We start from the raw sequence: 13,171 nt of genomic DNA, 5'->3' as shown, positions 1-13,171 counted from the left end.
TCTTGTTAGAGCTATTTTGGCCTTTTTAGCATGTACTATTTGCAACTTCTAACGCGGGCCAGCCCACAACCATGTCATGTCGGGCCGACCTTTTTAAGTCACGTGCCATGCTGATCTCTTCTGAGCCCAGGCCTTCCAGCCGACACCGTGCAACCCTTTTATAAATGGGCCAACATAGACCATGCCTTATACTTTGCATGGTCTTTGATGCATTTTGACTATTAATACATATCAAAATATTTGAATCGAACATGTATCAATAGTACTCCCTCTGTAAATTAATATAAGAGTGTTTAGATAACTAAAATAGTAATCTAAACGCTCTTATATTTTTACGGAGGGAGTATCATTGTATTTGTCTTTGTAAAACAATTTTATTCCATTTGTCTTTATAACAATTTTATAGACATACACTAAGTGAAAAATATAATCAAAATTATGTGACGAAAATCAGAAAAGTCAACACGTGCCTTATATTTCGGAAAGGAGGGAGTACCTTGGTCCCAAAATTCTTGTGACGAAGGAGTGTGCAGCTTTCGGCCTAACAGTGGAACAGTGAGCTCCACGTGTTTATACTCCGCCTGGCAGGGTTAGACAGCAGTGCAGCTGGTACTAGCAGAAAAGCACCAGCCTAATAAGTAACGAGACCCCGTGGCAGTAACAGTGGTTGCCAGCAGCTTTTACACAAAAGCACCAAACGAAACCTAAACCAAGTTAAAACCCCGAATAAACAAACGAGAGAACGAAAATAAAACGGGCTTTTGCTGTCCCTTTCCTTCTTCTTAAGCAGCGCCTTCCTCCTCCTCCCCTCCCCCTCACCCCCCACACGTACACACATACGCACCGTGCGGGAGCAGAGCACAACAGCGTCACCTCGGACCAGCGAGGGCAGGCGGTAGGGGGAGCTCAAAAGGCAAACAAGACACTCTGCTTTCTCCCCGTTTGAGGTTTGACCTCTCCCCAGCTCCAGAGCCCCGCAAGTCTCCCCCTCCTCCCCTCGCGACGACCGTCGCCGGCAATGGCGGCCGCCTCGGAGGAGGCCATCAAGCAGTTCTCCGTGCTCATGGAGCAGTGTGAGTTACCTCTTGCTCTTCTTTCCATTATTCGTTTCAGAGAAGGGAATGGAATGAAAGCACACCTTTCTCCTCCCTCTCTCCCGGCTATTCCTGTTTCGCTGAGATGCGCCCTTGCTTTCTTTCTTGCTTCCTGCAGTGGAGGAGCCCCTCAAGACCACATTCCAGGTGCCGATCTGCTCCGCCTTCCGCCCTTACTGGATCTCTGTTCTCTCGCTGCTGTCCTGTGCATTCCTGTGCATAATTTCTTGTTTTGGTGCTGTCATCGTTGGACATGCGCCGGCCGCAGCTGAATTGCGTCTAGATTTTGCCTCTGTTTCCGTGTGCTGGTTTCCATTTCTGGTGGATTTTGGGGTTGCTCAAGCCTTTTATTTTGCTCGGTTCGTGGTTAGGCAGATTCGCCGTACTTCTCTGGCTTCGTAGCTTGATAATGTTTGGATCTTGGAAGTTTTCTTCTTCTCCCGAGCTCAGCTGAGGTCTCAATTAGCCTTGTTCTTGGCTCAAATTTTGATCAAATCCGAGATTTTCTTTGCCATGTGACTTTCTCTTAGCTCATTCCTTGCTCCCGTTTGTAAAAAAACATCTTGTCCCACTACTTGTTAGCAGATGATGAAACGTTCTGGATCTTTTACTTTGTGATTTTGAGCTTAATTGTTGTTTTATATCTGTTTCTTGCTTCAAAGCCTCTTGTTATTATCACTTCGGTGTTTTTAGGAATGACACTTTCCTTTTCCCCCACCCATACAGCTGACGTTTGTGTGCCCTTCGTCACCTCGATAGAGATCCGTAGCTAAACTATGCTTTCGGCTATGCCCGATCACTTCCTATTTTATTTTTTATTCGCGTCAGCGGCATAGAGAGATTTTTTTTCCTTCTCATTAGATGTTGGAGGCGCTAGCACTTTCTTTGATCTAGAAAAGCACTAGTACTTTGGTCAGGTCCTAATTGCAATTTCGGCACTCATGCCGTGGTTGGGAAGAAGAAGAAGAAAGAAAGAAAGAAAGAAAAAAGCAACTTTGGTACATCAGCCACAACTGTTTTGTCGGCGCGGCGCCTCCCATGTTCGTTATTTGGAGCTCCAACGCTCTGTTTTTCTTCGTATTCAAGTCGTGCGTGCCGGCTTGCTCGAGTGTTGCTTCCAAGCACGCTTCTAGAGTGACAAAGACCTTGTAAGGTCAAGCACGCCATGAGCCCATGATCACACCGGTAGGAGAGAGCTAGGCTCTGCAGTCTGCGCCGTGTACCACTCCACACGCGAGGACTAAACTAAGCTGAACTTGGGCCACCTGTCCAGGCAGCGTGTGGAGCTCGGCGAGCGCGAGTTAATGGCCGGAGAAGTTGCCGTCGTTTGATCTTGACGCACCTTGTTTTTATGTGTTCTTGTGTGGTCTTGACTGACTGTTCTAGGGGAGAGGTCTGAATCGGCGATTTGGACCTTTACTCGGTCCATGACGAGTCCTTGTCCTGACGAGCATGCTCGCCTTCGTGGACCTCTCGGGTGGAACCGTTTGGATGCGCACCGCGCAAGCACTGATGATGCATCGCAATTCGATAGCTCCACCGAGAAACAACAGTTCCTTTTCTTTCTTATCTCTTCTGCGCGGTGGAATCACGATATCAGTAGCGCCTTTTTCATGATTTTTATACCGTATAGTGTCGCGTTGCCGACCAGTTAGTTTCTGGCACTGTTGCTTGAGATTAAAGCTCTTGGCAGGGGTTAACAAATAGTGCTTAATTACTGTTATGTGTACAGAATGTGCACCAAGGATATCCAAGAGGGACTCTGCTGCGCTTTCTCAAGGCCAGAGAATGGAACGTTCCGAAAGCATATAAAATGGTAAAAGCTTATTATACAGAAAGCTTATACGATGTACTGTTGATGAAGCAGCTTGTTATCTCCAGTATAAAGCATCTGATTGTTTGGTGCAGCTAATGGATTGCTTGAATTGGAGGCTTCAGAATGAGATTGACAGCGTTCTAGCTGTAAGTTCCTTTTACCGTCGACAAAGTCTTGTTTTTTCTAGTTGTACAGCACCGTAGTACTACTATTGTTTCAGCATATGTTATTCCTCTGACCGGCAACCACCATTCTATTTCGATGCAGAAACCAATATTGCCCGCTGATTTGTATAGATCTATTCGTGATACACTGCTTGTTGGATTAACAGGATATTCCAAGCAGGTACAGTAAACAAGCCCAATTATCTTTAAATTTCCATGCTTTTGATGGTACCATTTTATCAGTTCCTGCTGATTCATTTGTTGGATGAGCTGGTTATGAACAAACGTTACATCTCTTGTTATATTTAATACTGGTAATAATATGAGTTCCTTTTGTCGGGCAACTAGTCTGAAGATGTTCACAAACCATTCTTTCCATTTTCAAGAAGTTTGCATCGTCTGTACTAAGTGATGACCTTGCTCTAATTTCTTATGGTTGCCTTTTGCAGGGTCAACCTGTCTATGCATTTGGTGTTGGGCTCAGTACCTTTGACAGAGCATCGGTAGGTGTTAAGTGTTAACTGTCTTGGAATTCATAGTCTTTGGTTTTAAATCCAAAATATTGTAGGGGATTGTACCACTAGTTCTGAGACTGAGTTGCAGTAATCAAGTACTACCAAGATTAATGATCAGATAAATGGATTTTTTCTTGAGACGCAGGACTGTCAGTTAGCTACTAATTAGATCAATTAACTAATAGGGACACAAGATACTCCCTCTGTAAAGAAGTGATCTAAACGCTCTTATATTTCTTTACGGAGGGAGTACTATTTTTTGACTTTTTTTATTCTAAAATATCCCATTCATTTTGCTGCAGGTGAACTACTATTTGCAGTCTCACATACAGATGAATGAGTATCGAGATCGTGTTGTCCTGGTGAGTGCTTTTTTATGCATTATTCATGTTCATGGAACACATTTACATAAACATATAGTGCTAAGAATATTTGTTTCTCTTCATTAGCCAGGTGCATCTGAGATGTCCGGAAAACAGATTAACACCTGCTTGAAAGTTATGGATATGACTGGCCTGAAGCTTTCTGCTTTGAACCAAATAAAGGTAGGCTATTTCTTGCATTATTAAATTTTGATCAGAATTTTTGGATAACTTCTGAAGGATCTGAACTGAAGTATCCATAAGTTTCTTGCATCTGTGCTTTTTTTATATAACATATCTGAGCGTAAACATTTGGTAACAGTCCTAGAATTCATCTACATGTCATCAAGCTGTCTGAAATAATAGGAGTTGAAGGGGAAATAGAATCACGAATACAATATCATGTTTAGAATCGAGTTTATTTGTAATGACAATTTGCAATGAGTGGTATGAACTTTGAAGGAATACATTAGGCCTCTTGTTTCTGTTAGTCGAAGACCGAATTCTTGGCACAGTTGACAGTACTTCTCTAGTTCTGCCAAACTGCATAATTACTGAGATAGCTGGAAGTAACATTATTAATATATTCCTACGTTATTGGAGCTAGTGGTCCAATTGTTTAACTAAAAGATATGGAGTCATGAAGACTGAAGCACTGCTCACAGAAGTGATTTATGAACAACTCTACATGCCACTAAGTAAATAAATGGCCATCATGTTGTCTTGAGCCTGATAAAATCTCTCATACTTCTGTTCCTCCATCAAGTCATCTGTGGGCCTGATAAAATATCTCATACTTTTGTTCCCCTGTTTGCTTCTCCTTCTATTATCATTTCTGATATGATTTGGTTTCTTGCGGCCATCCTGTCCCGATCCTTGACATCGGAGCTGTCTATTCCGAGTGAGGTGTCAGCTGGTCAGAAAGTTATGTGTATGTTGCTTAATGGGGCCAGGGATAGTGTTGGACTACCTAATTATTGTTCGTCAGGTGTGGTGTCATGGAATGACATATCGTTTTTCTTTCTCGAACACGATGACATATAGTATTTATTACGTAATGTCAACGAATATATTTGGACCAAAAGATACACAGCCTTATAAGTTAAGACCATTTTAAAACATAGAACGTTTTGGCCTAGCCAGATTTTATTTTGTCTAAGAGATGAGTTATACAGAACTTGAGATCCAGTCCAACCTTGGTACTGATCGAGATTCATGCGCTGAAGATGACATATGTGCATGCCAGAACCTAAATAACATGAATCTAGGATGGAAATTACCTGATATCAGACTGAGATCTGCATTTTTGCTGGTTGCCAATTACACTGCTGTATTTGATCTAGCAAGCCATGGGTTGCGCTTGCTTGTGTTTACGCATTGATTTTTTTGCCATCCAAGTGCATTTATTTTTTGAGGAAAATAAACATTTCAATGTGCTTTATCAATATATTTTTTTGCGGGGGTGCTTTATCAATATTTTGTGCATGATGCAGATGTTGAGCACGATAACAGCTGTTGATGACCTCAATTATCCTGAGAAAACCGAGACGTATTACATTGTGAACGCTCCATATGTTTTTTCGGCATGTTGGAAGGTCAGTGCACATATACTCGATTTATTTTTTGGCTGTTGGCACAGCTACATCTTTCCAGTAAACTGATTGGAGTTTCTGCTCACTGATGGCCAGGTTGTGAAGCCTCTTTTACAAGAGCGAACTAAAAAGAAGATCAAAGTCTTGTATGGCCCTGGAAGAGATGAATTACTGAAGGTATACATTCTTAATTAATTTTATATTCTGTATGGTAGTGGGCACAACATTACACACGTCCATCTTATATTCTCTGATAGAATAGAACACACTTCCTATTGATGCGAAATCGAATAAACTGACTGGAAAAAAGTGCTTACAACTGTGGCTTCCTGACTTTTTGGGGTGGTGGTCCAGTTGATCTGACTTTGTAGCTGCTGATGAGCCCCATCCAGCCATGACACATTGGCGAGGTTTCTGATTTGAACCTACTGTATTTGCTGGCCATCGCAGGTTATGGACTACGCGTCACTCCCGCACTTCTGCAAGAGGGAAGGGTCCGGTTCGGGTTCGTCGTCGGATGAAGTCGACTGCTACTCGTATGATCATCCATTCCACCAGGAGCTGTACAACTATGTGAAGCAGCAAGCTCTGAGGAACCAGGACAGCGTCGGCCCCGCGAAGCAAGGGTCGATGCATGTGAGGGTGCCGACGCCGGACCTGGAGGAGGCCAAGATCATGGAGACGATCCAGTCGGAGCTCCACAACCTCAAGGGGGGCGACGGCATTTCCCGCTCCTTCAGCAGGATCACCATCGAAGGTCCATGATATCTTATTTCCTGCTCGTATCCAAGATCGTCGTGGATGTGATCCATGATGATCGGAGTGCCTCGAGATGCGCGGAGCAGGTAATCGCTTATTTTATCTTATTTGACGCCAGAAGATTATTCTGGGGTTTATAACGGTTCTTGCTTGCGTTGTAACCGCTGGCTGCAAAGCTCGAGTAGGATCATATCAGTAGAGGAAGTAGCAGCAGTAGCATCGGATTCTAATAACCGAGTGAGTCTGTATCGTGGTGTCGAAGATGGTAGTAATTAGTTTGATTAACCTGTCTAATGGATGTACCATTTGCGAGTTACTGTTTCCATGCTTCTCATGGCAGGGAAATTGCCATGCTCCCAGACATGAGTAACACCAGCACTATGTATCGGACCAATCAGTATATAGTATATGTATGTATATGTAATCGCCTTCTGATGTTGCAACTGGTATATCATTATGTATTTGATTTGATGTTACCTGAACCACGACTTAAAAAGAAATCTGCTGTCTGTTTCAACCTGCATGCACTGAATCAGATCTTGGCCAAGCACTGATAACTGCTCCCTCCCTCCATAAATAGACGTGCGTTTTGGTTGCCCGCGGTTACCGCAGCAAGGCAGCATATAAGATCTGCGTCTCCTGTGTCACCTTCTATTCACCTTATCTCACCTCACCTAGCTAGCAACAGAGACCAAATCTCTGCGTCTTGCGGCGATCTTTCTTTCACCAGAAGCGGGGGGCGATGGAGCCGATGGCGATCATGACGGTGACCGGCGGCGTGCTCGGGCCGGTCTTCGTGCTGCTGTCGCGGATCCAGCCGGTCGTCGACTTCTTCCGGCGGCTCTGCGACTGTCTCCGCCACCCTAGCCGCCGCCCCGCCAGGCCGGTCGTAGCACCGTGGAAACGTCAGGCTGCACAAGAGTGATATTTTCTATGGAATTTTTCTGTTCTAACAGAAAGAGAGAGATAGGTGTTAACTGTGGATGGATGGATGGATGATTGAACCACATATATGCGTACGTGACTGCATGTTCTTGCTTTACCGGGTGTACGTATATATCTACATATGCTTATGGGAACAAAATTGCTATTCCTACTCTTAACTTGTGCAAACAAATTACGGAAACACTAAAAATCTGACGTCGGATTTTTAGGTATGACAGATCTAACACTTTTCATGACAGTTTATATTGGTGAGATGATGAAAAATTTAGTTTGCAAGCACGACAATTTTCTAACAAAAAATAAAATAATAAACTCAGGCGTATTTGCCATGTTCGTCAACTAAATGTCATCCTCAAAAAACATAATTTGCCATAGTAAAAAATCTGACGTCAGATTTACAATGGAGTCCACAAATTAAGTACCGTGAGAGAAAGCAATAATCATCTGAAAGAAAACGTGGCAATAACCGGGTGTTGTAAAGCAAGTACGTACTTATGGGTGTTAGGCTCCCCATGATATCATACGAAAACCAACATTCGGTGAAAGCCGATGAAAACCAGGGTATATTAACACCATGAAAGAAATACCGCTTTCGTTAAGAGACAGACACAAACATAGAGAGAGAGGAGGACGACGACCAGGCTGCGCCGGCGATGAACTAAACTAGGCGCATATTCTGAGAATGCCACTTAATAGCATTTTAGGTCGCAAATGATGCATTTTGGCCACCGAATATATGCACTATAGTCGTTAACTAGTAATATATACTATTTCCTATGTAAACTAATATAATATAAGACATTACTTTAGTGATAAAAAACGTCTTATATTATTTTATAGAGAGTAGTTGATAATTATCATGCTAATACATGTTTTTGGTTAGATTAAATTCAGCTTAAATTGCCCCATAAATTTGTAGGAAATGACAGCAAAAGAAGAAGGCAGCCGTTTGGCAACACTGTATTTACACACATGCCTAACAAGCGTCACTTCATATGATGGATGGCGATCGACGATACGGCGAATCTACGGTAGTTAGTCTTAGGCAATACTACTTAGAGCATCTACAATCACAACTCACAAATTCCATCCAACAAACGCTCGCGGATGCGCCCGGACGCTTCCGCGGACAATGACCAGACAACACACTAAAAGTCCTTTCCACGACCAGATACCTCATTTTCGAGTCATCAAATCCATACAATTACATGCAACGTAAACCTAGTCTAAATATGCGCCGAAGACCGTCCTTGTTGTTTCGCTCTGTCCACGTCTGACGGATGGGTAAGCCCCTCGAAGTGGAGGTGTGGTCACCGACGAGGTTGAGTAGGACATGGGACACTGGCCGGCTCATGGGACTCGAGTCACCGCTGTCTCCCATGGCCTACTCTTCCGCATTGGAGCCTGTGCCCTGCACGTCACCGGTGGATGTGAGGTCGATGATGGATCTGTCGTGGTCGGAGCCGGTCATGTCCACCACGACGCGGTTGCGGCGCCAGGGGTGGTAGTCGGGCACCACGGTGTCGGAGAGTTCGACTCCGCCTCACCAACGTCCACCTCGAGGGCAGTCGCGGCCTCCCGTGCCCGCTGCCTCGCACGATAGGCACGCCGTGCCATATTTGCGTCGAATGAGGCCCAATCATTCACCTCTGCCTCGATGCGCCACCAAGTGGTTGTGCATCCGCCATGGCGTTCGGATACCAGACAGACCACACCGCCTTTGGTGAGTCAGCGGCGACACGCCTCACACCGAATCCATGCTCCATCTGGGCAGACGCAAATGGATTCGCTATCATAGGGCGACTCCTCCTGGGAGTAGCGGAGCACAAAGCAGACGACCATCTCCTCATCAGGGCCGCATGGGATGAGCTCCGGGTCAACGGATCAACAGGTGCAGGGCTTGGATCCACTGCCCACCATGTCGGAGAAGGCAGAAGATTGCCGGATAGGAGCTTGTGGGCGTAGGAGAATGGACTGCAGGGGTGGAGGGGAATGCGACTAGGGTTTCTTCCGGAGTGCAGATATGGTCCAATTTATATGGAGTCATGTGGGCCAGAGTGGGCCAGATCCTTCATGTCAGACGGGCGTCCCATATCCGCCCCACATATGGATTCGATATGAAGTTGCCGGTCAGTCCGGATGATTGGGCCAGATATGGGTCATCCGATTGGCTGCCCGGGCGTTCAGATGGATAAGGGTCCGGTTGTAGATGCTCTTGGCAAGTTGGGCAGAAAGTCAGACCGAGCAGGAGAGGGATCATGGTGTTGGGGAACGTAGCATGCAATTTCAAAAATTTCCTATGCTCACGCAAGATCTATCTAGGAGATGCATAGCAACGAGAGGGGGAGAGCATCTTCATACCCTTGAAGATCGCAAAGCAGAAGCGTTTATCAACGCGGTTGATGTAGCCGTACATCTTCACGATGCGTCCCGATCAAGTACCGAAAGTACGGCACCTCCGCGTTCAGCACACGTTCAGCTCGATGATGTCCGCGCCTTCTTGATCCAGCAAGAGGGGCGAAGTAGTAGATGAGTTCCGGCAGCACGACGGCGTGGTGAAGGTGTTGGTGAAGAACAATCTCCGCAGGGCTTCGCCAAGCACAACGGAAACTATGACGGAGGATAAACTAGAGGGGACGGGGTTGCCGGCACACGACTTGGTGATTCTTGATGTGTCTTTGGTGCTAGCCCTGCCCCTCTATTTATATGTTGAGCCTTGTGGTCGAAACTTGGAGTAAAAGCCTCAACAAAGTCGGTTTCACCCGAAAGGCAAGAGTCCTTCTCGGACTCCAGGGCCAGACGCCAGGGTTCCCGGCATCTGGCCCCTGGACTCCGCAAAACTTCCTTTTGCGCTTTCCAAAAACCTTATGGGCTTTCCCCTTTGGCCCAAATAAAGTGTTCTCGTACCCAATTTCGGGAAACATCCGGAACCCCTTCCAGAGACCAAACACTATTATCCCATATATCAATCTTTACTTCCGGACCATTCCGGAGCTCCTCGTCATGTCCGTGATCACATCCAGGATTCCGAACAATATTCGGTTACCAACATACATAACTCATATAGTACTATATCGTCAACGAACGTTTAAGCGTGCGGACCCTACGGGTTCGAGAACTATGTAGACATGGCCGAGACACTTCTCTGGTCAGTAACCAATAGCGGAACCTGGATGTCCATATTGGCTCCTACATATTCTACGAAGATCTTTATCGGTCGAACCTTATGACAACATACGTAATTCCCTTTGACATCGGTATGTTACTTGCCCAAGATTCGATCGTCGGTATCATCATACCTAGTTCAATCTCGTTATCGGCAAGTCTTTTTACTCGTTCTGTAGTGCATCATCCCGTAACTAACTCATTAGTCACATTGCTTGCAAGGCTTATAGTGATGTGCATTACCGAGAGGGCGCAGATATACCTCTCCGATACTCGGAGTGACAAATCCTAATCTTGATCTATGCCAACCCAACAAACACCTTTGGAGACACCTGTAGAGCATCTTTATAATCACCCAGTTGCGTTGTGACATTTGATAGCACACAAGGTGTTCCTCCGGTATTCGGGAGTTGCGTAATCTCATAGTCAGAGGAATATGTATAAGTCATGAAGAAAGCAATAGCAATAAAGCTTAACGATCATTATGAGAAGCTAACGGATGGGTCTTGTCCATCACATCATTCTTTAATGATGTGATCCCGTTCAACAAATGACAACACATGTCTATGGTCGAATAAACATCACATGTCTATGGCGGATAAACATCACATGTCTATGGTTGGGTAAACATCACATGCATGCAATCAAAATATGTGACATGATATGGCCATCATTATCTTGTGCCTTTGATCTCCATCTCCAAAGCACCGTCATGATCTCCATCGTCACCGGCTTGACACCTTGATCTCCATCGTAGAGTCGTTGTCGTCTCGCCAACTATTGCTTCTACGACTATCGCTACCGCTTAGTGATAAAGTAAAGCAATTACATGATGATTGCATTTCATACAATAAAGCGACAACCATAAGGCTCCTGTCAGTTGCCGATAACTTTTACAAAACATGATCATCTCATACAACAATTTATATCTTATCACGTCTTGACCATATCACATCACAACATGCCCTGCAAAAACAAGTTACACTACTAGAGAAAACCTTACTAGTGGCGCTGGTTTTTTACATAGCAGTAGCGCGGGAACCCGCGCTACTGCTAGGGCGCTACAGCTATTACTTAACAGTAGCGCGTTTCTAAACAAGCGCTGCAGCTAAGATACTTAGTAGTAGCGCCTCTTTCTCTACCAACGCTACTACTATCATCACGTAGAAGTAGCGCCCTATTTTCTCCCCACGCTACAACTAGGTAAATAGAAATAAAAAATAAAAAAAGAAGTCAGATGCAATATTCATGGAAATCAAGACAAGTCCAGTGCAAATAAACTAAGTTCACAGAACCATCTCACAAGCATTAACGACAATACCACATTTAATATAACCACACAATCTCACAAACTAATATAACGACAATGCATGGATAGATCATAGTTGATAAGTCTACTAGGTAGTCATACTAGCATATATATGGTTCAGCAACCACATGCATGCATATGTAGTTCTAGATGATATCGATGACGACCATCATCCTCAAGCCTGAGCGGTGGGTGTTCCTGATAGTAATTAGGATTGCCTGTCCAACATGAAGATTCTTGCCGACGAGGAAGCTCTTCCACCCAACCGAGTTGAAGTGTGTGCGACCGTCCGTGTCCGCACCGTACGCACAAGTGGTGACAGAGCCCCTCGCGGTAAGGCGTATTCCAGCAGAGCCTTCTTCATCAGGCTTGATACCACAACTCTCAGATAGGCTCTTTGGCAATTTCTGAATAAGAAAAACATATCAATTAATAAGTAGCCTCACACATTTTACACTATCAAAAGACAGTACTACATTTCTGCTAAGCATGAATTCTACTAATAAGTATATATGGATTCTACACTATTAACAGTTCTTTGGATTCTACACGAAGCATATATATCATCGGATTCACTAAGCATATAGATCATCGGATTCACTAAGCATATAAGATTCACTAAGCATATATATCATCGGACTCTACACTAAGTATAATAATAAAGCATATATATCACCGGATTCACTAAGCATATAAGATTCACTAAGCATATATATCATCGGACTCTACACTAAGTATAACAATAAAGCATATATATCATCGGATTCACTAAGCATATAGATCATCGGATTTACTAAGCATATAAGATTCACTAAGCATATATATCATCGGACTCTACACTAAGTATAACAATAAAACATATATATCATCGGATTCACTAAGCATATAGATCATCGGATTTACTAGGCATATAAGATTCACTAAGCATATATATCATCGGACTCTACACTAAGTATAATAATAAAGCATATAAGATTCACTAAGCATATAAGATTCACTAAGCATATATATCATCGGACTCTACACTAAGTATAACAATAGAGCATATCATCAAATTACTACAGTAAATGCAACATACCATGATATGCCGATCAACCATGGTACTTGTCAGGCGGGTCACGAATGGCACCCCGACGAAGTCAGCACGTGGCGGAATGATGTCCCATAGGTTCCACACCTCCTCCTCGCTCAACCTCATTCTTTGAGCTATGATGGGACACCAAGTGGGTCGTCATCATCCTCATCATCTTCATCATCTTCTGCTTTGTTGACATAAATCACGGCCAACTTGGGTCTTTCTGCTTTGAAGGAGAAGCTGATCAACTCACCACCGGTGATACGCATGTGGGCGATGAAACGGACCCATCCATCTCCTCCCACCTGCGTCATATTTCGTCCTTTCTCGACCTCCATAGTGTAGGGGCCCCCAAGAGCCTCAAAGGTCACAAAG

The 13,171-nt window shown here is 44.3% G+C and overlaps 1 protein-coding gene across 1 annotated transcript; it reads left to right on the top strand.

The window, feature by feature from the left end:
* The first annotated feature begins 778 nt into the window (after positions 1–778).
* Positions 779–6,784, top strand: LOC123120888 (phosphatidylinositol/phosphatidylcholine transfer protein SFH9). Its single transcript, XM_044540864.1, has 11 exons — positions 779–1,073; positions 1,213–1,241; positions 2,827–2,910; positions 3,003–3,056; positions 3,178–3,255; positions 3,524–3,577; positions 3,892–3,951; positions 4,039–4,134; positions 5,445–5,546; positions 5,640–5,720; positions 5,994–6,784. Exons 1-11 carry the CDS (start codon positions 1,019–1,021, stop codon positions 6,306–6,308), a joined length of 1,008 nt encoding a protein of 335 aa, XP_044396799.1. The 5' UTR covers positions 779–1,018; the 3' UTR covers positions 6,309–6,784.
* The last annotated feature ends 6,387 nt before the right edge of the window (positions 6,785–13,171 follow it).

The sequence above is a fragment of the Triticum aestivum genome, chromosome 5D, assembly GCF_018294505.1.
Source record: "Triticum aestivum cultivar Chinese Spring chromosome 5D, IWGSC CS RefSeq v2.1, whole genome shotgun sequence".
Lineage (NCBI taxonomy): Eukaryota > Viridiplantae > Streptophyta > Magnoliopsida > Poales > Poaceae > Triticum > Triticum aestivum.
The sequence above is the reverse complement of the archived record's forward strand: the minus strand, read 5'-3'. Positions and strand labels throughout refer to the sequence as shown.